The sequence below is a fragment of the Nyctibius grandis genome, chromosome 16, assembly GCF_013368605.1.
Source record: "Nyctibius grandis isolate bNycGra1 chromosome 16, bNycGra1.pri, whole genome shotgun sequence".
Classification (NCBI taxonomy): domain Eukaryota; kingdom Metazoa; phylum Chordata; class Aves; order Nyctibiiformes; family Nyctibiidae; genus Nyctibius; species Nyctibius grandis.
In genome coordinates this window covers 5,573,213-5,599,596 of record NC_090673.1, presented here as the reverse complement: position 1 = coordinate 5,599,596, position 26,384 = coordinate 5,573,213, and the positions used below count along the sequence as shown (strand labels likewise).

The 26,384-nt window shown below is 40.8% G+C and overlaps 1 protein-coding gene across 15 annotated transcripts in view; it reads right to left on the bottom strand.

The window, feature by feature from the left end:
• Window positions 1-26,384, bottom strand: part of FNBP1 (formin binding protein 1) — a 97,428-nt gene that overhangs the window by 38,313 nt on the left and 32,731 nt on the right. For all 15 annotated transcript variants that reach the window (XM_068414180.1, XM_068414177.1, XM_068414178.1 and 12 more), the window contains exons 2-6: window positions 26,097-26,212; window positions 23,264-23,320; window positions 20,639-20,786; window positions 10,138-10,200; window positions 9,218-9,322 (exon numbers count right to left, since the gene is read on the bottom strand). In XM_068414180.1, coding sequence (XP_068270281.1) covers window positions 9,218-9,322; window positions 10,138-10,200; window positions 20,639-20,786; window positions 23,264-23,320; window positions 26,097-26,212 — 489 coding nt within the window. The remainder of the gene's footprint in view (window positions 1-9,217; window positions 9,323-10,137; window positions 10,201-20,638; window positions 20,787-23,263; window positions 23,321-26,096; window positions 26,213-26,384) is intronic.

The window sequence follows — 26,384 nt, the reverse complement described above, 5'->3', positions numbered from 1 at the left end:
CTGAAATCAATGCTAGCAGTCAGAAAAGGAAAATTTAATGGATAAAGGGGACACGGACATCTTCATGATGGGCACTGTCGATCCTGAAAGTGTGAGGAAATGTTAGTAAGCTGCTATGCATTACATGCTGCCTCTTAGAGAATTAAAAAAATAAATCCTTGTATAGTGTTACTTGCATACACCTTCTCCCCCCAAAATCCGGTTCAATATGAAAGGCAACTGGTGATTAAATGTAGGACAAATTTTTAAAACACAAGTACACTTTCTGCCGTTTCAGTCACCGATACAGAAAAGAATGGAGGATATTTTGCTGAGAGCAATTTTCTAAGATACATTCCAGAAACAGCAAGAGGGTCAATAGACACACTGTCTTCTCAGTTTACACAGACAAAAAATGCAGCTCCTCAAGGCTGTTATGGTGGGAGTGATATGAATAACTGAAAAGGGCAGAAAAAAGCTTTGGCTGCTATTCAGCTGATCCACACTAAGTGAAACAGTTCAACTTCTCAGCAGTGACTCTTGTCCAGAATGGCAGAGTTTCCAGTCAAAACTTTGGTGTAGTTTTCTTTCTTCTTTCTTTTCTCCCATTCCCGCACCCCCCCCCCCTCCCCCCCCTATTTTTTTATAAACCCAGACAGCATGTGAGATGCATCACTGCCAGGCCACTGCCTGCCAAAATAGATCCATCTTTGGTAAATCCAAGATCAGACTAAAATGCAAACACAAAAAATCACCCCTACCCCCCCTCAACTACCCAATCCCTTCAAAATAACTTAATGATAAAGGCAGACTCAGAAACACTTCACCAATTTCAGGAATGCTTTCAATTGCTCACAGATTTCTCAGCTGCAGGCTCTGGTCCTCCCTCCACAGACAACCTCACAGAGCCGCGCTCTGTTACGAGCGGGCACCATCACGAAATGCAGCGGGGCGCCTCTTGGTAGCAACAACACTGGCAGCATTTGCAGAATCATTAATAACAGTGGGAATTCTGCCATGGACTTCAAAACAGAGCCAGGATTTCAGGCTTTGATTTACACAGCCTCCAAATCAAGCTCCATTGTTTACTATTTTACAATAACCAGTTTGGTTTCTCTGAACTGGCAAGCAGAAAAAGGTTTTGAAATCTGCTTTCCTGAAAGCAGGAAGGTAGAATGGGGAATGCAAAATAACAAGCAGGAAAAAAATAAAGAGAAAAATCCTTACTTCTAACATTAGAAGAGGTGGGAAAAAATCTGAGAATCTGTGGATCCCTGAAATCTTTGCCTGAATATAATACACAAATGAGCAAACCGCTGACAGGGGATGGAAAAGTCTTCATCACCAGATCTCAGGAATTGTTATCTAGTGCAGCTGCACTGCATATAATTGTGCCAGACTATAGAAGTGCTCACTAACAAGAGAGAATACTATAGCAACGAAACATCACTGAAGCTCTAACGAGAAAGATGGACCAAATTAATGGAGCTGGGACAGTAACACATACAGTAACGCTGCATGAGGCTCTAGCACAGCTCTTGAATTGCTCTGGTCACGGCTGCACTACTGAAAAGAAAACAAACCTGTATTGCAACAAGGACTCACCTAACTGTATCAGTCCTATACTCATAGGACCAGTCCTGCGGCATGACTAAAGGCACGGTTGCTTGATGATTAATGGGGTCCGACAGCTAGAGGTTATTTGAAATTTTACTTAAGAGAATGAGCCCAAGACTTCGGTTGCCTGGCTTTAGACTTCAGTTCCGCTGCAGACTCCCTTGCACAAACTTGAGTGCTGTATTTCCCAGTTATAAAACAAGTGTATCGCTTTTTCTTTTCTATCACGTCCAATCAATCGCCTCAATTGGGTCTGAAAAGCGTTCAGAGCAGTCTAAAGGTTGTATAAGAGGATTGTTAGATAAGACTTAAGAACAGCAGTAAGTGCCACCACGACATGTGCCAGAGAAGCACCTCTCAGCACACTGCCCCAAGGCCCTAATGAAATAACTGCCCTGAATCCCAAAGTTTGCCTCCTCACACTCCCATTCTCATGTCACGAATGCTAAATATTCCAACTCTCTGGGTGACCAAACTGCAACCCCCTACTAACATCCAGTAGCTTGCCAACAGCTCAGAGAAATGCAGTTCCACGAGGTTACCTAATAAAAGTTTATTACAAAAGAATGAGGTGTTCACGGTGGGTGGAAGGCTATGTGGGCTTGAGGGAGGAGGGAACAAGAAAAGATGTATTTGGAGCAGTGGCCAACAATGTTCAAATGATTTCTTGAGATTTGTTTAGTTGTACTAACATAAGCAATTAAATTCTTTGGTGTATAAATGTAAGTATCGAATATAAATAATGGAAATTATTTCAAGACTGTATAATAGCTTAGCTCATACTTTGAATACTGGGCACGGTTCTAGTCATCGCTCTCCAAGAGAGAATTTACAAACACAGCCAATGGAGAATGGATAGTCAAGGTTGAAGAAAAGTTACCAGCATGAATTTGCTAGCCTTAAAACCCAACTTTATGGGTACAGTGCATTCACTTAAACTGCTTTATTTTCCCTCAGTTCTTAAACAGGTGAAGATATCACTTCTACTACTTTGACAGAGTACAAATGACTACAAACAAGCTTTCCAACTGTATATAGCATAAACTATTTGCTTTGCATTAGCCAAGAACGCTGGTTTTCTTACACTTCTGATTCAAACTGCAGTTGATCCTTAATGCAGAAGTTGCTCTTAAGCCTCCCCTTCACACCCTCTTTCCCTCCCTAACTTGTTTGCTCCTTCAGCAATCTCCCTCCCAATAGAGCTGTATTGTTACGAAACTCAAATTGCTAAATAGAGCATTACTGCAGGAGCACTGCTAAGAGGAAATGTAAGCTCAGATGGATTTGCTTATTTTACACTAAAACTGACTGCTGCTTCTATTCATTGATCTCAACACCAAACACTGTGTATACGTGGAATACGTATGGATATTTATTAAGTTTTCCAGCCACTCCTGGTGCAGTCATTAACTCTTTATTGACTAGAAATGAAAACTCCTAAATTAGTCATGATTCCAAAAGGGAAACAGCTGCTATGTGCGGTGTCACAGACAGCAGGTTGTAAACAAGGCTTACTCTTCCAGAAATGCAAACGACTGTCCTGAGGGACTCCCTACGTTCACACACACTGCAGCATCCATTAGGAAGGAAGCCATTCAGGAAGGAGACTGGGGTCTGCATAACCCAGAGAAATAACGTTAGTGTGAATCTAATTGCCTTAAATCACTTTGCCAAGAAAAGACTGCAGTTGAATTGATGGGAAATTTGACCCACGTCATAAGCAAAGACACAGAAGGGTTTAGCCAGCTCCATCTGTGGAGCAAAATAAAAGCAGCTGCCTAATCGAAGTATGTAAAACTCACCACCACGCAGAGAACATGGGGAAACCTTATGCAAAATCCAACTCTGAAATAAGAAATGCACAGGCCAGGCCTTCTTGCACTATATTCAGGACTGAGGCTTATGCACCTCGCCTGCGTATTTCACTGAGACGCTGCTGCTGCACTTTTATAAATCCACAGCAGAGTATAGGAAAAGCAAAGCCTCTGCAACTGTTCAGTGCAATAAGTATTCACCATGTTAATGACACAAACACTGTAGAGTTTGTCCACCTTCTAACATTACCTTTGCATGGCACTACATTTTCCAAAATGCTAAGAAGTTTATTATGCCAGTAGGTGCCTAGAGGTGGGCAGAAGGAGGGGATACAACAGTGCAGATGACTCAGCATCTCCTGAAAAATTAGGCCCATTAAGCAGTTACAGTCTGCAGAAGGCAGGCACCCACGATCTCAGGTCATGCTGCAGAGTTTACTGCTGACAGTCTTAATTGACTAAAACCTCAGTGACGCACAATGCAACAACACAGCACGAAGCTGGAGACGTTCCTCTATGGTTTGTCTGTGGGGTTTTAGCAATGCACCCTGCATCCAGCTCCGTCGTGACTTGACTGCTGTTCCGACAAAGCGTGCTGTAAACGGTGTAAGCAGGACAGTGCTGAAAGACAGATCAGATATTTCTCCAGAGCCCAAGTAAAAATAGCTTAGTGCACCCTTCATTGTAAGGGTGTGTAAATTCTTAATTAAGAGATTTGCATCCCGCAGCGCAGCAGCCTACAGGCTGGAAAAGCAGTTTACCACTTGACAGCATAACTGCGTGTGCACAGGCAGGAAGATCAGCTTATTCCAAGAATCTTTCTAAGTAGCAGTATTTCCACATCTATGTCCCGTAAGACTTTGCCAGGGATTCAGCTCGCGGCTACCAAAGGCAATGTAAGAGGACATGTCTGCTATGGGTAAGGAGGGAGACACAGACTCTGTGCATTGCATTGAAATTGATGGTGAGCACCCAGGGAACGTGGCATAAAAGAAGAGAAAAGGAAACTTCAAGCATGAAACGTCTGTATCATCAGTAGTTATATTTACAATCTAGAAAATTAACGTCATGGTGATATCGTATTATGAGATTTTATGCCTTTATGCAAATGTTAAGCTCTTCTGGGACTCCTGAAGTCTTGGATACAGCAGACATAACCTATCTGAAAGTCACATTTCACTGGGAAAAGCTCCTAGAGATTTCAATAAACTTGAGATTACTTCTATTTCCCTCAGTTTCTCCACTTCAAAACCAAAACAAAACCAACCAAACAAAAAAAGGCCAGTACATCTAAAACTCATAAGTATCTCAGAGTCAGCACATGAATAGAACTATCAACTTTTTCAATTCTCTTGTTTTTAGATATTACATAGGATTGTGCAGAGAAGAGAGGAAGGAATGGAATGATAATTCTGTAATAATAATTTTGCATGTAAGTTTGGAAAATTTTGGAGTAATTTTGATTTCAAACTGACAGCTAACTTGCAACAAGCTCAAGCAGCTGTAAGCATGTAAGAAAGCAAATTCAGTAGGAAACCCCCACTGCCCCAGAGAAGATGTCTGAATGTCACAGGATACAAATAAAATCTTAATACAAGCTCCTCCTTTCTGGGTGCTAGTTGAAGACGTACTAAAGATAAGTCAATCAAAAACCCACACCAAAACAAAATATGCACCTCATGTTTTTAGCAGTATCAGAAGCTTATTGATTTAGGAGAGTTGGGCTCAAATTTGTACTTTATGTCTTTCCAAACCCACAACACATTTACATTAATCTCAAAACCACTCAAGGTGGAACCCTCCTGACATAACAGGAACAAAAATCAGAATGAGGTGATGAGCCCCGACTTCAGGACAGCAGTTCTGGGAACTCATGCACAGCTCATTTCTTACGGCTCAAAGCTGAAGTTGTTTTCTGGCAAAATTGTTATGCAGGACACCAACACACGACCGTGCTACTTTTCAAAGGGACAGAATCTGCCTGACACCTCAAACCACTGTCCTCCCCCTCAACTGCTGTGCAAATCAAGAGGCAAAGCAGTCACCCCTTCCCATGGCTGCCCTCAGCCACTTCCCCTTGAAAAACACATTCTGAAAAGTCTACTTTGAAAATAAACCTTTAGAAAAGCCACCTGATTTTTTTTTTTTAATTGCAAGGAGTCTGCAAAGGCACCACTGGGTACCACATTATCCCATAAAGATGTCAGCTTTTTAGTGATTGCAGCTCTAAAGAGAAGGAGCAAACAATAGAGCGCTTCCTTATATGTACACTGCTCTGCGCTGGTGGCAGAGACCATTTCCCCAAATGGTCAAAAAACTGAAGCGGCTCCACTGTGGTTTTTGAAAGAGAACTGCTTTAAAGCACACAGCCCCCTGCGATCCAAATGAAGCTTAAGCTTACAGTGATAACTACAAGGCTTCCCAGTATTAGCATCAGCATATTGCATCACTTGGTTTATAAGGATATTTTCAGAGTCCAGCTTTCTGCAGCACAGTCAGCTTCCTACCCTGACTCTGCTAAACTGAACTGACAAAACCTTTGTGCCAAACTGCACTTTGTGTTGACACTTAAACATCTCTCTGCAAATGCCGGCTGCTGGTAATTTAGAGGCTCAGGGCAAACACAGGAAGGGAGCTCAAGGGCCCTAATCCACTCTCCTTTGATTCCTGCATAAAGACCATGACCAGTGCAGAGACTGAACACAGCTTTTTGGTTCATGTTCCTACCACCAAAAAAAAGGAGATGGGAGGAAACAAAGCTAAACACCCTGCTCTCTCTGAGGTCAACTACCTGACTGGCCAGCTGCAAAGATGATCGAGCCCGTACTGGCCACAGAAGTGGCACAGTGGCACGCGTGCCTTCTGCATATCAAACCTGAGCTGGTCCTACAGAAGGAGTTTGGACCTAGGTGCAAGACACCCCAACTGCACATCCAGCCCTGCCTCTAAGCACACACCTGAGGCCCTTCGTGAAACAGTCCTGGAGAAACGAGGGAAGTAACTCTTCACTTGCTTCTCTGCCACTATTCTGGTTACTTACTCCTAGCAAACTGTAATACCAAGAGTTATCCCTTAGGCAAGGCCAGGTTAAGTGCTGCTAGCTGGCAGCTCTGTCACAGAATTTCCTGCTGCAGTTGTCAAAGCCTACAAGGACTGAAAGATTGAGAGGTGCGGGCATGTCAGAGCCTCATACAGCTTAGCATTAGGCGCATCAGGGAATTGCAGCTATATATTCTTTTGATTGCATGTGTCATTGTGATCACTGCAGAATTTTAATTCTATTACTCTATAATGCATGATGCAAAAAAATAGCTCTAGTGTCTGCTCATATTTGCAGGTACAACCTAAAGGAGACAAAGTGTCAATCTCAAGCCGAGGAAATGAGGGCAACCGATCCCATTGCTTGAAGAGCACCTTGTTCCGCCAAAGTGAATAGCACTGGCTCTCAACACAGCCAAATTGTCTGCTCTCCTGGCCAGACAGATTTTTGGGAGCTTTTGGGAGTAGGAGTGCAGCAGCCAAGCCATAAGGGGCAAGAGAAATCAGAACCACTGCAATAGAGGGAGAAGGTAAAAGTCATCGTATTGCTTCATTTGAAGCTGAGCAGTTTCTGTGTCTCCCTGAGCGAGTCGGCGTGAGCTGCCCCGACCAGCAGCGCTCGGTTAAACAATATCCTATTTTGCACTTGGGAGTTATGTAAGAGCGGTCCCAGTCACACGGGCAGAGGGAAGCAAAGAAAGGGCATTATTCACAGCCTGACATGGATGAACCCAGTTTAGCACATGCACTTGGAAAACACTGTTCTCTCTGTTCGGTAATATTATTTCACATTCCACTCGTTTTGATAACCTTTTCCTTCTCCATCTACTCCGCTGACTGACTGGAAAGTCGACTAATGCCTTCTCCAGAGATTACCCAACACGCATAACTGCCACAGATTTTTTTTTTTTTCCCTTTCAAGATACCACTGAGCCTCATTTTGCAATAAATAATTTACAAACACATACAATAAAAAGCTAGTGAAATTTAGAAGGGAAGCCCCTCTGCTTCACTTTACAGAGAAAGAGCACCAGGGTAGGGATTGCTTCACAGAATTTACCTAATGCCATCAGATTGATATACCAACAATATGCAGCCTTTCACTCTGACCAGAAAAGGCCAGCCGTAGAAATGGATATAGAAGAAGTTTCAGCTCTCTATTTCAAACAGTAAGTCATGTCTCTCTATCCCTTTGACATGGCCTCAGCTTTGAAAAAAATCTAGGGCAATTCCTAATTTTATCTATTAAAAAATGTATTCTAAAATCACTTTATACAGATAAAGCAGAGATGATCCTCCTCTGTCAGAAAAACCCACATGTGGTGTTACATCTTTGACAATCCTGTACATGCATTCATCTGTAAAGTGCCCTGGCAAATCCAGAAGGCAACAAAGGATCAAATCTGCATGGTGAATTTACAACTAATAGCCAAGCAAATAACAAGACCACAGAGGTATTTTTTCCTTTGATATGCAATAGCACTTCCATGAAATTTTCTGAGCTTTTTTTTCATTTGCTGTCCTCATTTCCAATAGCATCCTTGATGCTATCTGCTACACAACTTCCGTGATGCTTAGCATACTAGAAGCATCTTAAGATCCCACAGATGGGAAGAAAAATTTATATTTGATAGCTTCCCAGGATTGAATTAACTGAGAATAGAATGAAGCAGATCTCTTGAGGAGCAAAAGCTACATTTCACAAGGGCTATCTTGGACTAGAAAAGACTCCTTACCTATAATTCAGTTTCCTTTCCTATCCCTGCAATAAAAAGTTTCGTGTATTTCAAGCTTTAGCTTTTTTTTTCCCCACTGGTTGCTTTTTTTGTTGCCTTTTTTTTTTTTTTTTTTAAAGAAACAAACCTTTTCAAATGTTCTGGCTATTTTCTACTATATGAACCAAACTCAGGGAAGACAAAACTGCCCTTACACATCGTAATATGGTGTTTCTGATCTATGTTACTGCATCTTCTGAGCAGATGTGTAACAACAAAAAAAGAAGCAATTTAAACACGCTTTCTTCCTTCTCCATTGCTTCCTTAAGTTACAGGTACACCACTGAACTTGGCCATTTAAACTTTAAGCATCCTTCTGCACATCCAATTTTGAATCAAATTAAAGAGAGAAAATATTTCAAGACTGATATGCTGAAACAGAAACGCATGTTTAAAATTAAGCATCAGTTCAAAAGCTTCACTGAATGGGGATCAACGTCCAGAAGCTACAAATGACTGCAACCAGGCAGCAACCGAGAAATAAAAGCTATGTACCATCTGTGCCAAGCATGGATTCCAGGATTCTGCATGACATGAAAAGCTGTCCTGCTGTAAAACTCGAATCATGAACAATAATCCTGGTAATACATCACTGCAACCAATGACACCGAAGTGCTGCTCAAAAGGCAGGAAGTTCAGTTCTACCTGGCTCATGGAGCAACCGATGTGTGGTAACTGCAAGAACCCCTGAGGGAGCCCTCACAAGCTCGACTCTCGCAGACTCTGGAGTCAAAACTGATTTTGCATAAGCTCATTTAGAGCTACGTCAGCTATGTTAAACTCTGGTATCACCTTACTGAAAAAACCTGACACTATCTAGTTAGAATTTTTACGCAAATATAGGTCGCTGCAGAGATCTCCCTATTTTTAATTACCCTACAGACTGACTTAAGTGAGGCATCAAGCATCAGAGGGTTTATCCTACCAGCGGGACTGAGGAACTAAACCTATCACATCCATGTTTACAAACAGTCTCTCCACCCTCTGGCTTACCTTTTCAACATCTGCTTTTGTAACATTGATGTCAGCATCCATTTTTTCAAAATACTGCTGTGCTCGATCAGCTTCTTTGCAATCACGTTCAAACCGCCTTTTACTCTGAAAAGGAAAAATAGAAGCCTTCCTCATGGGAAAGAAACACGATATCAAAATCTACCTAAAATCAATACCTGCCCCTAAACTGATCTGCTGCAACAACTGTCAGATTTTGGGACTCATTTGTTTACACTGGAATACATTTCCATATCAAAGAACTTCAAAAAACAAAGGTACCAGAAACGCATTTTTTGTGTCAGGCTGCTTGATTCTACCAACATCACTAGTATTTCAGGTTTTTTTTCCCCTGTTAGCATCTCTTCTGCTCTTGTAGACCAAATCACTCCCTCCCAACACTTAACTCCCTCATTTTTATAATGCACAACAAGAGTTACTAAGATTCATACATTTGCAAGTGGGAGTTTTGGTTACTGAAAAATTACTATCTTCTCCTCTACTTACAGTCTCACTTTTCATTCATCACATGAATGACAATTCTAATGTATTTAGTTTTGAGAAACAGCACCTTACTCAAGAGATGGCCCCATTCAATTTATTCACACAGTATGAAGCTATTCAGCTTACAGCGAATAGGACCCTTAGGGACCCTGCATTTCCAGCAACGCTTTGCACACTTTTCAAGTCATATCAAATGAAATGCTACTCATGATAGACACAGATCCCACAGACAGCCAAATGTATTATTAAAATGGACTTTTTCATGTCTACCAGTGTATTTAAGACAGCAGAGTTTTAAATATACCATTTCTACAGCTTTTATCTATACACCCTTCTTCTTCCAAATATGTTTGGAACCATCTCTAACTCATTTTTATACTGTTTTCATAAATGTCACATCTAAGGAAGTTTCCACTTACTGCTTCAAGTTGTTTCCAGCAAGTTTCAATATGTTGTTGTGCCTTTCTGCCATCATGGAAGTGCTGTTTAGAAAAAGAAAAGAGAAAAAGAAAACATTCTGAACAACAAAAGAACAAACAGCCAATTATGCTCAAGGAGTTCCAGAAAAAAAACTCAGAAATTATTCTGACAGCTGTGTTCTGCAACACTAGTAAATTGAGCAGGTGGGTGATGACTATCTAATGTCTCAGCAGGCTGCAGATTTATATTTGCATCAATTATAGTGGTTAGTTAGACTAAGGCTAATTAATCCCTTTAGCAATTCTACCTTGTATTGTTCACTGTATCTCATAATTATTGGTTTCCCATACGACGAAATCTGAAGCACTTTTAGCTGAAGAGTATTTCTTTGGTTACTGACTGAACACTAGCTCTACATTAAAATTTCTCTCTACATGGAATTTACCAAGATGCCCTTGATTGGCACATTCTAACACCGATGTTTGCCCTGATTTTCATTCAGGCTCAACATAAAACTCTCTTCTTCCTAGTTACTGGCTGCGTGTGTGAGGCCAGCTGTTCATTTCTCTTAAGAGGTTTTCAATTCTTTGGGTCCTTCCAGAAACCCTTTTCTCTCACATGCTGGGTGCGTGCGTGCATGCACACACTAAGGTGTTACAGAAGCTTTAAATATGAGATGGAACGACAAGGAACTTCTCCTGACACGCCTTTTGGAGCAAGACTCTTTAATTGCAGTTGGTTTAAATAACCATTCTCAGCCCTTACACAATGCTCCTCACCAGAGGATCTAATATGCTTTAGGTGTTTCTCCCTCTATCTTCCCTATGCCTCCATCTTCCTCAGGGTACGCAATTCGTTCAGGATCATTGCATAAGCCAACGACACAGCTGTAAATAGGAACTTTAACATAGCCCTCAGCTGACTGCTAGAACAGGTCGCTCCCCTTACAAACCACCCTGCATAATAAATAATCCAGCAAGCTACAAATAGGAAGAGATATTCCTTATTTACTGGCAATTAGGATGTTTTACTCAAATACAGATATGATTTCACGCAGTAAACTTGAAAAATAAAGGTCTGATATTACCAGATAATCCCACTGCAGCTCACCAGAATTCATGCATTCTCAGGCCCGCACGCAATCAAACATTAGATATATCTTAAGCAACGTGATATTAACAGTCTGTTTGGGTAGAAAACCTCTAAATTCAGAACACTAGCCTGTCACAAACTGCCAAAGCTAAAAAAAAAACGTGCCTGCAAGCACTTTATAATTGGCAGCTACTCGGTTTCCTGCATCTTCCACTAAAGCAAGTGGTATTTCCCTCTGTCAGCGGCAGGTTTCTGGAGCAAACGTGTCAGTGACATTTCCTAGCCACCTTTCTGGCTCCACCAGACACACCAGTAAAAAGCCCCAAAACTGCAATTCTCTGTCACCCCATGTCCAATAGACTTGTATTGCCGTAAAAATCACAATAACCTTCAACTTGCCTTCAAGCACAGCATAACACCACACTAACCTGAGGATTATTAAATAGTGAAACCAAGGAACCAACATCAAGTGACAGTCTGACAAATACAGGTGCATTACATTTTGGAGATTTCAGTGCAATATTGCTTTTTTTTCAGTTCATCCATTTTCTAAATATATTTATAACCCCCAATTCTTGTTGTATTATCCCATATATATATCCTTGTTATCAGAGATAAAGCTACATGTGATAACAGATGTAATATGTATTGACAGCACTTCTGCTTTTGCAAATCTTTTGCCCTCAAAGGATGACTTCTGCCTTCCAAAAATTCATTTCTATATAAAGTAACTAAGTGGTACCTTCCAACCACCTGTATTTCTTCACTGCCCCCATTTTATGGGTACAAAAACTGAGACAGTATGGTTAAGTGATCTGCTCAAAGTCATACAGGAAGCCTCCCGTTTCCTCAAACCCTGTGCTATCTGCAACTTCCCCAAACTCATTTCCTTTACTTCAAAATTTTCTTAAACAGCAACTGTCTTTTACTCCCCCCTCAAAATTCAGCAAAAATAACTTTAAGATCAGCTCTTCTTTGATAAGGTTTCAAGACACAAGTTCACATTTAAAGAATTTTTTTTTCTAATCAAATGAAATAATTGGTTTTTCTACACCTGATGATTCAGCAAACAGGAACACGACAAATGATTTAGCAAATCATATGGAAAAACCAACATTCTTAATTAGTCACACACATTTCAGCAGCACACAGTAACGAACTTAAGAGTAGTTGATACAGAATAGACTATTTTTTTCCCCAAACTGAATGCCCAAACTAATGCACCCTAATCTTGCTTTCTATTTTAAAACTCAGATTACAAGCAAGATACCAAATTAATGAATCACACTTCAAGCGTGCCAGTGAGATATTTGCAGCAGTGGTGCTGGCTGGTCCCACGCCATCGTTTCCTCCAGACTTCTCGGCCGTATCCACAGCAATTGAAGCACACATTCACAACACAGTAAAGTGAAAGTTTTGTTTTTATTAGTGTTCATTACTCGATCTCCCTAAATCACCTTTTAATCTATACTTTGGAGTCTTAGACTAGTAATCCCCATGCCAACTTTAAGATTTCCCTGAAAAATATTTTATCCAAGCATTAGACCTACTAAATCGCTTAAAACATAACAGCATTACCCAAACCCAACCCATACTGGCTACATGGCCACGACTGTCCTTTTTTCCTGGGTGTTACAGCAGAACGCGGTTAGGATGTCGCAGGGTGCTCTGAACAATCCATAATTAGCCATATTTTGACTGGATGTCTCCATCTATGACTATGCTCACAAGGTAAGACACCTAAAACCTAGATTATTAGGATCTCATGAGGGTTGTTAAGACTCGAGAGCTTTTCAGCACAGTATTAAGTTGCTTATATGAAGACTGTGGATTAAATCAACTTTTTAAAAAACATTCATTATATTCTAAAAACTGCCAGCTCAAGGAATACTCAGCTACAGAGTAAAGGAAGAAGAATCACAGAATCAACCAGGTTGGAAGAGACCTCTGGGATCATCGAGTCCAACCGTTGCCCTGACACCACCATGTCAACAAGACCATGGCACTAAGTGCCATGTCCAGTCTTTTCTTAAACACATCCAGAGATGGTGACTCCACCACCTCCCTGGGCAGCCCCTTCCAGTGTCTAATAACCCTTTCTGAAAAGAAATTCTTCCTAATGTCCAACCTGAACCTCCCCTGGCGAAGGAAATCCACAGGAAGACACGCTGTATGCACGAGTTTTCCTTTTTAAATCAAGGCATCCCAAGCGGTGTGCTCTCCTCATTACCAGGCTGACTGTGTTTGTAGCAGCTGGGGAGAAATCCTGCCTGCTGCGCAATCAAAGACAAAACTCTCATTGACTTTTGTCAGGCTCACATTTCACCCATGCTGACCAAAACACTGGGAGCAGCGAGGGAGCTACCTACAATACAGCGCCTGTTACTGCCAGTGCTGTTACAATAAGTAGCAGTGGGATATTTTTGCAAAACTTCCTTGGTATGCAAGAGGGTTTACATGGCCACACAGCTCAGAGCAGACAACAAAAGCTTGTTAGAAGATGCCTCTTATCTTCTTTCTGACCTTTTGAGAGGAGCAGTGGAAAAGCAAGATGTAGTTAAAAGCATCTTATGCAGCACAATACAGTCCAGTAATTTTGCCGAGGAATTCCTGGGCAGTTTTAAATGAAATAATTGCCTGAAATACACAGACCACCAGCATGACAACAGGGCTGCTTATGCTGTATTAAAAACTGACCACGTGAAACATTTTAAGAAAGGCTGTAACAAGACAGCCTTCTTTTCTTAAGAAAGTAAACAGCAATTGATTCCATGGTTAAACTTAAGATTTGCACATCTACAGTCTGTTTATATTAGAAATAGTCAGAAAAATAATCGTAGTTAATTTATGGTTAAAGCATAACACATGGTTCATTTGACAACATCCTATTTATGAATTTTCAAAGAAGAGATATATGACAAGGCTGCTTCATTCCAAACTAGGTAAAATATAACACACTGGGAAAAAAATTACTTTTGATTCTATAACTGGCACTCTCAGCTCATATTGATAGTCAATATAAACACAGTCCTAGCAATGTAGTACTTCCTCCTCCAAGTCCAACTCTATCTCCATTTTCGTTACAAGCGATTCCTAAAATAATGGCCAGTGATTAAAGCACACTAGAGACGGAAATCAGAGAACATTATTTTTTCCTTAATTTTCCCAGCTCAATTCACAAAATGCCTTGTCAAATGTTTTTCTTTTCCCGGCTGCAAAGACAGGAAACAGTCTCCTGAGAAGAAATCTTTGTTTCCAAGAATAGCAACATGCTCTTGAGGTCTTATCACTCTCATTTGTAACAAGAGTACCATAAGACAGTCCTGTGAACATTGACATGAAACACATGACTATCTTTGCTGTTCATCAGTGCTGCTACTTAAGATTGTGGCATAACCCTGTTCTCCTTCGCAACCTTCCATGTGAATGTTATTCTTAACATGTACCTGTCAACTAGGTCAAACCTGAAACACGATAGATGAATATCTGATCAAAGCTGATGTTAATTCGATTGGAATTGTCTCCGCCTGAAATGGTGCCTTCCAAAGGAATCCCAGTTACAGACCATAAAGAACAGAGTTTCTTAGGCTTCAAAGACCAGACCAGCTGCACAGGACAATCAGAACTAACTGTCCAGGCCGACTGGGAGACGTAACAACAGAACGACAGAAAGAGCATAAAGCTCAAAGACTCTTTGTGGCTGTACTATTGATGGTAACTTGCCGTTTCATGCTACATATGACAGATTAAGTCCTTATACTGGGAATCGTAACTCAGGACCAAGTAACTCCTTCTCAGGCAGAGACAACTGTGCATTTTGCTCCTCTCAGCAGAGCAGCACTGCACTCCTACAGCTTAGCAAGGCAACTCCACAGCAGCAAAGCTACAGGGATCCTTGAGCGCACTCTGCTACACTGGCCAACTCCTCGAGCAGTCCTGCTGACCCATCTGGCTTCACGGCAGCAGGCCAGAAGGCCCTGGATTCTGTGAGCACAAACACAGGTACAACTGTGTGTTTGGAGACCATGTACCCCACTCTCAAATCCATCCTTGGGGACTAATCATGCCCTTAAAAGCCCAGCTGTGCCACAAAGTGCTCTATGAGAGCCAGCCGGTGGGCTTTTCAAAGGGAGACCCAACATTACTAGTAAAACCTAAGGTATGAAGAAAAGATGTCTGTAGTTTTAAATCCTTCAACAAGAACAAGGGAACATGCTACTCTAGCCTATACCTCTTCTAGTTCCCAGCCTTGTCACAAAGCTTCTCTTCCACTGATCTACAACCAAGAGATGCCATCACAACAGAACACCTCCTCCCTCCATAGAAACGGTCTGTGACAATCCCGTACAACTCTTGCAGTGAAAAACAAAGTCATCTGATTTATTATTGTGTTTTTCCTTGACAAGTGCAAGCCCGTGACCTGTAAGCAGTGCAGAAACTGATAGTATGTAAAGCCTTACATTGGCAGTAAGCTGGAAGTGTGTCAGTCACAGAACAAGAGCTGGGGAAAGCTCAGTTTGAATCTTGTCAACCCAAAGTTTGGCAAATCACTTCCTCTCACTGTTTCGCTTTTCCTCTTCCTACTACCCACTTTGCCTATTGGGTTTGTCATTTCTGGAAGGCAGGAACGTCTCTGTGCTCCAAACACACAGAGACCTTGAGGCACATCCAAAATGCAACACGGAAAAATCCATTGTGCACTTGATAGGGTCGTATCCTGCCATCCTGTCTCACGCCTGCACAGTGCATTATGCCGTGAGAAATCCTGTTGAAAACCACAGGACCACTTGCAGAACAGGGCACTATTCAGAGTGAATGAACGTGGCAGAATTCCTCCAATTATTTACTTTTCATCAACACCTGAGAGTCTACAAGAAACAGAAAGTTCTCTGACATGTACACCCCCGTGTGAATACGCACAGGGAGGGCGCACGCGCTCCACCATGAAGAACCAGACTATTTTTGCCCTCACAGTACCCATAAGGATGCATTCATTGCCCATTCCCCTCCATCCTGACACAAAATGGAATGTATTGACATCAGGTAAATTCTCTCCCAACCACAGAATCCCAGTGCTGCACCAGTTCCGTCTGCAGCAAAGCTCTTGGCTTGTACTTGACTTTCATGCTTTATTGTATGGAGCCAGCCTACCCCCAAAGGGAGGTGGAGGTAGAGGTGAAAGCTGCAGCAGTAATAAGATGGACAGTTCATGACTCCCAAATACATTTTTTGCAAAGCTGACAAGAGCAACAGCTACACGGAGCAGCTGCTGCCAGAGGAGACCGTGAGTCAGACCTAGTTTCTGACCACAGATCTAAATCAGAATTGTCCCAGGAATTAAATTCTTCAATTTCTAACCAGACAAACTACAGTACTGAGGGTTTTTCTCAGCCATAGTTGAGAGAAGACCCAAACCAAGCTATCTCCTGTGAAGATTTAAGAAAAAAAAAAAAAAAAAAAGGAAATTCTCAATGCTTGGGCTGCACTGGCTACATGTTTGCTTAGAAGGCCTCTTAAGTGTCACCCAAAAAGAGGGTAGCAAAAACCCCTCAGTGTCTAGATTTTTTTTTTTTTTAAATAGAACAAAGCACGCTGAGTAACTTGGCAGGCACAACAAAGTGGAGAAGCAGATTCCCTCGCCTAAGCAATCAAAATGCTGGTCATCTTTCTCTCATACAGAGAATAACTGATCTGCTTAGGAGCTGCTGTCACAACCAGTAACAGTCGCAATGGGTGGGAGTAGAACAACTCTGGAGTACCTTTCCAACCTGGAAATGTATTAACTGTTAATGCTCGTGAAGTAAAGTGCACGTACCCCTCTTGACATTACTGGGATCATCTCCTTTTCTTTTGTCACAGACAAGCAAGATTAAGACCCAATTTTGTAATACTGCAGAGCCCCCAGCTCAAACCTGACACCTTCCACAGCCACCCTAAAGTAAGGTTTTGGTGAAATTGGGGTGGCACGAAGAATGACCGCAGAAGCAAGTTCTTTCCCTGAACCACTCTGAGAGGCGATCCTCAACTCGTTTGTGTGGCTTGGTGATGGAGGCCTTTGTACAGGGAAGGGGAATTCAGTCGCATGCATCTGGTCTCAACAACCTCAAAAGGAAGTTGGATGGGGCATGACCTTCACGCGTAGCGTAGAACTGAAATTTCAGCTTTGAAGCAGCTAGCAAGATCCTGGTTGAAGATGAGAACTGGAATGAGAGCATGGACACACTAAGATCAAGCGAATACAAGAAGTTGAAGTGAGGAACTGTACTACAGAGAGTTTCACTTCACTAGACAGCTGGGAAGAACTGAAACAGCGCGAGGAGTTCTTCTCACGCACGCACAGTGTGTGCGAAAGGCAGGCAGAGTGTTCGCCTAACTTCAGTGACCATGAGGGCAAAACAACTCATCTGGTACGGTGATAACATCAGTGAGGGCTATCCTATGGAAGAGGAATGCGTAACATGATAAAGTTTAATGCACTGATTGACCTTTGTTGCTAAAGATATTAAAGTTTCACAAAAAGAGTCTTTGCCTGATTTTTCTTACCGCTTTGTGATGATCAAAAATCATCATGCAACAAAGCACGTGACCTGTAAAAACATAAAGTTAACCCAGAACCCTCCCAAGCTCCAAACGAGTCCAAAATAAAGGTATTTGTCTTTTGAACAGTGCCAAATCGCAGTGAATTTGCAAACCATCCCACTTGTCCAACCTCCAGACCATTCTGCTTAGTTTCGATTAGCTGCTTCTTCCCTTATTTTCACCATCAGCAACTATCTTATATGGAAAAACATGACATAGGCAGCCACCAAGTACACCTTTCACAGTAGTCAAATAAATCCAACATATGTAAAAATCGCGTGCCAAATGAATTCCATCCAGCATAAAACCAATGTAAGGCTTTACATACTATCAGTTTCTGCACTGCTTACAGGTCACAGGCTTGCACTTGTCAAGGAAAAACAAAGTCACCTGATTTATTATTGTGTGACCCCAATCATCTGCTGGTGTAATTCCACTTTAATCAATAGAGCTAAATGAGCATGAAAACAGAGTAATGAAAGCATGCATCAGACCCCACGTGTTTAAAGATCACTACCCTCATCACCCACGACTCTAACACACAATTCCTATTGCATATCAAAGGGGTTTCCTTTGGAAACAGAAGCTCTTAAGTCTGATATATTTGCCTGGACACTTTCTGCTGTACTTGAGTTCATCTTTCCCCCATTCATACTTATGACACCTCTGTGTACCATGTCCATCTTCCAGGCAGGAAATTACAACAAAAAGAGCAAGGGTGCTTATCTGTCTCAGTCATACTGAAATCACTAGAAATTTGTACCATTTTACAGGAATGTGGACACCTGAATGACTTAATCCAAATGATACAAGACTGTGGACAAGAATGTGGGTCTCCCAATTCCTATGTGTGGCCCTAGCCCCTGAAGTAATCATATCTTCTTACAGCTTATAGCAACTTGGTGGACTTGGTAGTGTTAGGTTAATGGTTGGACTCGATGATCCTAAGAGTCTTTTCCAACCTAAACGATTCTATGAACTTGTAGCATAACAGCTGATGACATATCAAGCAGTGAACATGAGAACTGTCAGCAAAATTTCTGGAAATACCAAGCCATTCATCAATTCGTATCATAAAAGGTTCTGCCAAAGCATCAGCCCTCTCGTGACATTTACAGAACCACCGCCTTCCCCTCCTGAAGATCCCAGCATGATGGATGCATTTGTGTTTTACAGTATGAAGTGAGAGAGGCTATGTATTAAAAACGCCTGAAGGCAGAAGCAGTTTCCTTTTCAACACCATTTGCTCATAAATGAGCAATCTACAGGAATCAGACAAAGATTCATAATTCATATAACTTATATTCATGTTACAAGTACAAATCAACCAACCGTGACTGACAACTGTTTTCTGTTAAAGGCTAAGAATTATCAGAACAGCAGGTAAATACACTGCCAGTTGTTTTTTTGCTGTTACCATGCTGTTATCATTCAACCAATATTAAAATAATTTTCCTGTCAGTCATCCATTACTTATGATTCACACTTACTACAAAAGTCTACAAACAAAAAAGCAATAGTTACTGCTCACATTCTTCACAAGACAGACAGCAAGTCCTCTTTCATTGTACTTAAAATGTCTAGCAGATATTCCAGTCACCTTATATGCCCATGTAATTGAAAAATTAGGTAAAGCCATTAGCAGTGACAGAAAAATGCCATAGTAGAATGCTGCTTTTTTATTTGCTTTGCTCATTGTAGAGAGAGCACGCTGAATAAAAGGTCATAGAAGTGGCTGAGAAAACATTCTCATCACAGCTCTATGTAAAACAGCCTTTCATGCTGCTGCCAAAATATTATGTCCCTGAAAGATTACACATCATTCTGCAAATTAAAGGTGTGCCTATATATTCAACTCCTCTGTTAACAGATTTACCACCCTAATACTACACTTAGGAAAAGACGGTAATTTCCAGGACTCTGGCCCTGCACAGCACCTCAACACATGCTTAATGCTGAGTGGGACTATTTATAAATGCTTGTTTTGCTGGACTGAGACAGAGTAATTTTACTTTCCGTAATGGACCAACAGTTTGGAAATGAAGTACCATGCCCTGATGCTCCCTTCCCTTGTTGCACCTTGCTTAGTTATTTTACACCTGTGTTACAAGTATTTGTAACAATAATGCTTGGAATCACTATTTTATGCCCACTCATCCCAGGGATAAAAGGGTTCAAGGCAAGGAAGAAAAATCACATCTCAACAATATGCCTTTCAGAGCTGGAGACATGCAAATTAATCAGCTTTGAACATTTGCTGCAGCAGGCACATAGGTTCCTAACCTACTAGCTAAAAGAGTGTAGTAACACAAAGCTCCTAATTCTACCAATCTTGAAGAATAACAGGACAAAAAACAGATTCCTCACCACCACAAAACAAAACAGACCTCATATTTCTCATTAGAATAATTTTTTAGAAAGTTCTGTTGATCAGTTCTGGCTGAGAAGCAGCAAAACATGAACCAAGATCCTAATAATATGAACCTAAATATGAACCAGGATCCTAATATAAAACTCAGGCATTAGACAGTGCTGCTGGACTCTTCCCTAAACCAGCTTTTGGCTAACAGAGCCTTAAGCCCAGATGGGTCTCTGACCTTATTCAGCAGGGATTCTCCTGAAGGCATTGCTGTCTGATTTTATAACATTTGATTCAAATGGTTCCATGACTTGGCCAGGGCACAACACCCACTTCTTTAATGCTTGGTTCACTAGCAAAGCTCATGTTTATTAACTACAAATAAATTCTGCTTAACATTGAACTCCACTGCCACTAATTATCTGTCTTAAATAGCAATTAATAGTGAATGATAAAAAATGATCAGTTACCGATTTCCTCTCTTGTTTCAGCTCCTGCACATAGCGTGTTAACTCTCCAGTGATAAGAGAGGTCATGTTCTCTGAAATGACCTCATGCTGTCCGGCATAGTCATTCATTTCATTTAAAGTGGCTAGGAAGGCTCTAGTTGATGTGTACCTGCAGAGGACAAAAACGCATTTCGCTTTTAGTCTCTTTCTTTTCAGAGACACACTGCAAAGGGAGGTCGTATCCTTCGCAAGCATTTAGTATTGCCACATGAGACTGAATATGGGTTAGTACAGATTCACTTGAAGGAGTTTCTCAAAAGGAAGCCTATCACACACACTGACAGCTGTCTGACAAATTAATCTTGATTTAGAGTTTAACATTGGCTCTTAAAATATCACAGTTTTAGAGTGCCAGGTTTTTTATCAGCACAGCTCTGGGACTTCACTATTCTCCCCTCTATTCACCAAACATTTCTAGTTATGCTCTTTCAACTCCTACAATTCAGTGCACAGAGTCATCAGTGTACCCTGCCTGGCAAAATCCTAAGCAAACAACTTTTTGGCTAGTGCAGAAAAGAAAACTTTTCATAGTGTAAATTGGATTTAAATCAGCTATAGTTTATAAAGTTTTCAAAAAGGTTGTGAGTTTACTAACCAGGTGTTCATTGTCAACCCATATTTTTTAGTACCTTCCATTGCAAGGTTTATTTACCATACAAAGTAACTTTCAATACAACATTCAATGTATTATTAAAAGGAAGAAACTAACATCTGTGCACACAATTTCAAAACAGCAGATTATGTCAGTAGGATATTCAGCATAGTGCCAACAGAGCTGCATTTAAATACTCCAGCTGGCTGTGCTGGTCAGCTGGAAAACAGCAGCTTTGAAGCACTGCCCTTGTACATACTAGAAAAACTATTAATATTAAATGGTAGTGGTCTACACTAATAGCATCACCTAAAGGTGAAAAAGCAAAGCAAAGAGGGAGAGATGTAGAGGAAATAGACAGAAGTAGTACAAGTAGGGATGAAAAAGGCATCAGAGTAAAAACAGAAAAAAAGATACTAAAAAGAGACTAAAAATATAGTCCAGTATAAGCAGCCACATTCACAGTCAAGCTGTGGTGCCTCGAGAGAAACCCCAGTTGCAAAAGACAGAGGATCAAAGCCACAGAACTACAGATTGACAGTAAGCTTGAAAATAGATCACTTTTAGACAGGCTGTCTCAAAGTAGTGTCCGAGGCACCCAAAGATTGCATGACAAATCCTCAGACATTATTTAGAGACGTGAGGAAACTACACTGAGGTGAACACTGTATCTAAAAGGGCAAAGGATACATAGGATCTTCTGTACCACATCGCATCAATCATTTAACTCCAATATCCTTTTCCAGCAATGAAAGATGGGTCAAAAAAAGGTTGTAGTAAACTCAAAATACCTATTTATGGTACAGCTACCCAAAGGCAGATTTATTCCTAATCCCAGGTACAGACCAAAACAGCTGATGTGCTGGTAACATAAGCTTCCTCGTGTAAATATCGATATCTCAGGAAACAAAGGCATAAATAACTGATTCCCAAACAATGATAACTAAAAATAAATTAAAAAGAAAATGAAAAGGCTGTTATCTCTGTTAATACAAGCCTCTAGAGTAGCTGTATACAGCAGCTTGGGGGTCTGACCCAAAAATCTAAAGTAATATAATCATACAGTTGGACTTGTATTCAAAACCATTTGATATGTTTCAAATTTCAAGGTCAAGGGTTTGAGTCTGCTGCTGGGCTCTCCAGAGGCAGAGCAGCCTCCTGCAATACACGGCTGCAGGGTCAGACTCTGCAATGCCTTCATTCAAAGCAGATGCATTACAAAACACTGATGTTGAGAAACTTTAGAGTCACAGAGTACTCTAAGGAAAAGGTTCTCGCTCTGGCTCACAGCCTGTCTGTTGGAAAGCTCCTCAGTGAAGGAGCTGTGCTTTGACGCTGCAGTCACTATCTGCGAGCACTACATTAGTCCCTTGCCACCAGGGATAGAAGAGTCTGAGTATGTGAATCAACAGCAGACAGCTGAGGCCTTGCAACATCCTTCAACAGCAGCAAGTCATGCGTCAATCCATCCCAGGATACTGGGAGTACAAACTACATCCTTCACCTTACTCTTCAAGAACTGCTGGTTTCTCTGTGCTGTTATAGCATTATCCCTTTATTAAGTTACTAGTCTGTGTTGTCAGTCCACTTGAGTAATTTAATACTTATGCAGACTGCTTAAGTTTCATGCTAAAATTACCAACTGTTTCTGTTCCTGCTGAAAGTACTTGAAGAGTTTGGTCATTCACTTCAAAGAGCCAGGATCATACAGTCTGGCTTAAAATTTTTAAGGTGCACAAAAAAAACAAAACACACCAAACCAGGCATCCAGAAACCGTAACATATAAAGGGAACTGAGTAGTTACAACCCAAATCCAAACTTTGAAAATCCACTCCTTAGTATCTACCATATCAGCCTGTTTCTGCATGTGTGATTTCTATACTCTAACTTGACTTTAAAATCTTTGGTTTACAAGCCAAATCCTAGTGGTAACCCAACCTATTCCCCTTCCTCCATCAACACATGCTTGCCCAGCAGTGGATCATGAACATACCTGTATTCTTCCTCTTCTTTGGAGTTCTTTTTGGGTTGGTACTTCTTTGAAAGATTCCTAAAATTAAAAATACACATATATAAGAAATTAAATTTTAAATCTCCTTTAAATGAACTGGAAAATATTGGCATGCACACACATTCTGTGGGGCTTCAGTTTTTATTTGCAATGACTAGACACCTTTTCAGAAGTATGATTGTGATTAAGCTTTGACTGCATTGTAGTAGCACTCAAAGAAAGGGCCACACAGTGCTTCAGTCTCTATAATTGCAATAAAGTAGTAGATTATGAACTCAAGAAGTTCATAAATCAAAGTCATGAAGTCAATACACCCAAGTTCTGGTTCTGCTAATGCACAAGTCTCCTTCACCTGATCTAAAGGAGAGACCCTTTTACAGTAAAAATACCTGTCCTTAGACACACAGACATGCTTTACAAACTCCACCCAGTAGAAGGTGCTACTCCATACCCAAAGGTCATCCTGCTCATTAAAGTGTGATTTGCTGCAGCAGATGACACTCATGGGCAGGCAAATTTGCCTGCCTTTAGCAGAATGCTTCCAAGGAAGACAAAAATCTTCCTAAAGCTGTGGGAAGCTGCACTGAGATGACAAAAGGGGGATCGTTTTATGATTATCAACTGATGCTGGGAGAAATGGGAAATTTTAAACATTTTTAAATAGAAGCCAATTAAACTTCAGACTCTAGACAGTCAGAGAGGAGGAATACTTAGCTAGGGAGCCCAGAGACCAAGCAGAAAATACAAGTTTCACAAAAGAAAATAAAGTTCAGCAACTTTACTTATACTATAAATAAAACTGAGTTAAATCTACAGGAGTATCTTGTGTTAACTTGTCCCTTTTTAGTAGTATGTCTGCATGTTATGACATGCAGTGATATGCTGCAGCCCTTTTACATCAAATGGAAGTGATATAGGAAAGGTTTGCACCAGGCTTGGGGAGACTTATTAAAAGCAGATACATGATTTATTTATTTTTTTTTTAATGCCCAGCACTGTTTTATCTCAACATTTGACAAGTATACATTTTTGTTTCTTCTTTTATACCTCTAACTTTTAGATGACTCCAAACAGCATTCTGTTTAAGAGCTCCTCAGGCATTAATGTATTTGTCCTCAAATCATATCCATGGGGGGGGAGGAAGCACAAATGCAGCTATGCATGGGGAATTAAAATACAGAGAGAAAAAAAACAATTGACCAAGTCTGTTTTGGAAGTCTAGGACAGAATGAGAAATAAAACTCAGGAGTTCAGAGTTTCTAGATAGTCACAGGTAAAACTATCTCCTACTTTCCTTAAACATTTTGTTTGTGTGTTTATTTTCATAATTACGGTCTTTACACATGAAATTTAACATCCTAAGAAACTGAGTCTAGCGTGTGATTCTTCATAAGACAGGCCTGCTCACACAGATACTCTGCTGGGGTTTCCCACTCCAGTCACACTCTCTTTCTTCCAGCTCATTTGGCCTCTGTAATTCAATCTCTTCTCATCTCCATAGGATGTGAGCAATTTGTTCCTGCACAAGTCATTTTCTATTTCCTGCTTGTCTATAGCAGAAACCCTGGGGAATCCTTGTGGCATTCCCCTGAGAAAGCACATAACCACAAAGGCAGGGTTTTATCAGCTACTAGCTCGTTGTAAATAACAGGCCATTGTGCATCTCAAATCCAATCTAACACAAGCATCAAAAATTCTGGGTTATTTTTTTTTAATAGACATTGTGCTTTACATATATACAGATCAACTAGAATCTCAGATCTCTATCTCTATAAATACTGAGTAGATGGAAAGAGTTATAATATGTATTGTAGTCATGCAACAAAAAAGGTATGGATTTACTGGAGAGGTTAGGAAGGATTCGTCCTGCACTCCCCTGCCCAGTTAGCTCCACCACCTCCAGTTTATCACCCTGGACACTAGTGGCTGCCAATAATATTGCACCACAGCCTCTCTGCGCAGCAGTGGGACTGTCTGTGTGTTGTACTCCCTTCTAAGCCCTGTTTACCTCTCATTTTTTCTACCCTCCTGGGAAAAGCAGGGTAAGAACTACTCATTCTGGGAGGGTTCTTAGCACCCCTCCCCTTCCCCATTTACACTGGATCTGACCTCAAGGAATATGTTTTCTGGGTCTGGTTCACATACTTGTCTCTTTACCTGCAACCTGACAGTCAAACCAAACATGTAGAATGTACATAGCAAGAATTTTCAGTAATTTAGCTGCTTGAGACAAATTCACAGGATCTCTGCTCTCTTCAGGAGATACATCACAAGAACAGTGGCAAGATTATGAAACAGTCAAAATTCAAATCTCAGGCTGCAACCTGGCTAACTACATAGACAAAATTTCCAAGGGCTGAGACTGACTTTCTGACCTGCAGTTTCTCCAACACACGTTCATAAAGAGCCTGTCTTATGAAAAGAAACCCTAAACTTTGCCTTACAACAAGTGATCATTATTCTGCTGAATTCCTAAATGCTTCAGCATTTATGCGCAGCAGTCCTAATTTCATGGAAAACATTACAATGCTATCCTCAAAGCCTGAGCCATTAATCATGCGTGAATCGTAAGACCTCGTATGCTACTCAGTCACCTAAACAACCTTTCTTTTTGCAGAGCACATGATTTTTAGCAGAGATAATAAAACAGTATCTTAAATTAACTTTAGCTTTCCATTCTCTAAATTAAAGCTACTCTCTAAAAGCCATTATTATAAACCAAACAAATTACCACCACTGAAACAGTAAACTTACAGATGATTACAGGCTCTGAACAGATGCAACCCAAGGTCCAGAACTTTACATATCCACTTACCTAAGCTGCTTTGCATAGCTGAGTTCGATCTCGGTTCTTTCTTTTACAAACTTGATGTATTTTTCCAGAACATCAATACCCCATTGCGTGTGTTTTTCTAAGTTTTCAAACTGGTCCTGCAATGAATCAAAAGAAGAGTTTTGTCTTGTTGAACATAGTGATAGCTAAAAATAATTTCCAAAGTGTGTATCACCATAAAGAGTTATTAATATTTTCCATTACCACAGACATTTTTGTAGCGACACAGATTTTTAATCAACGGAAATATGTCTTTTAACATGAGACCAA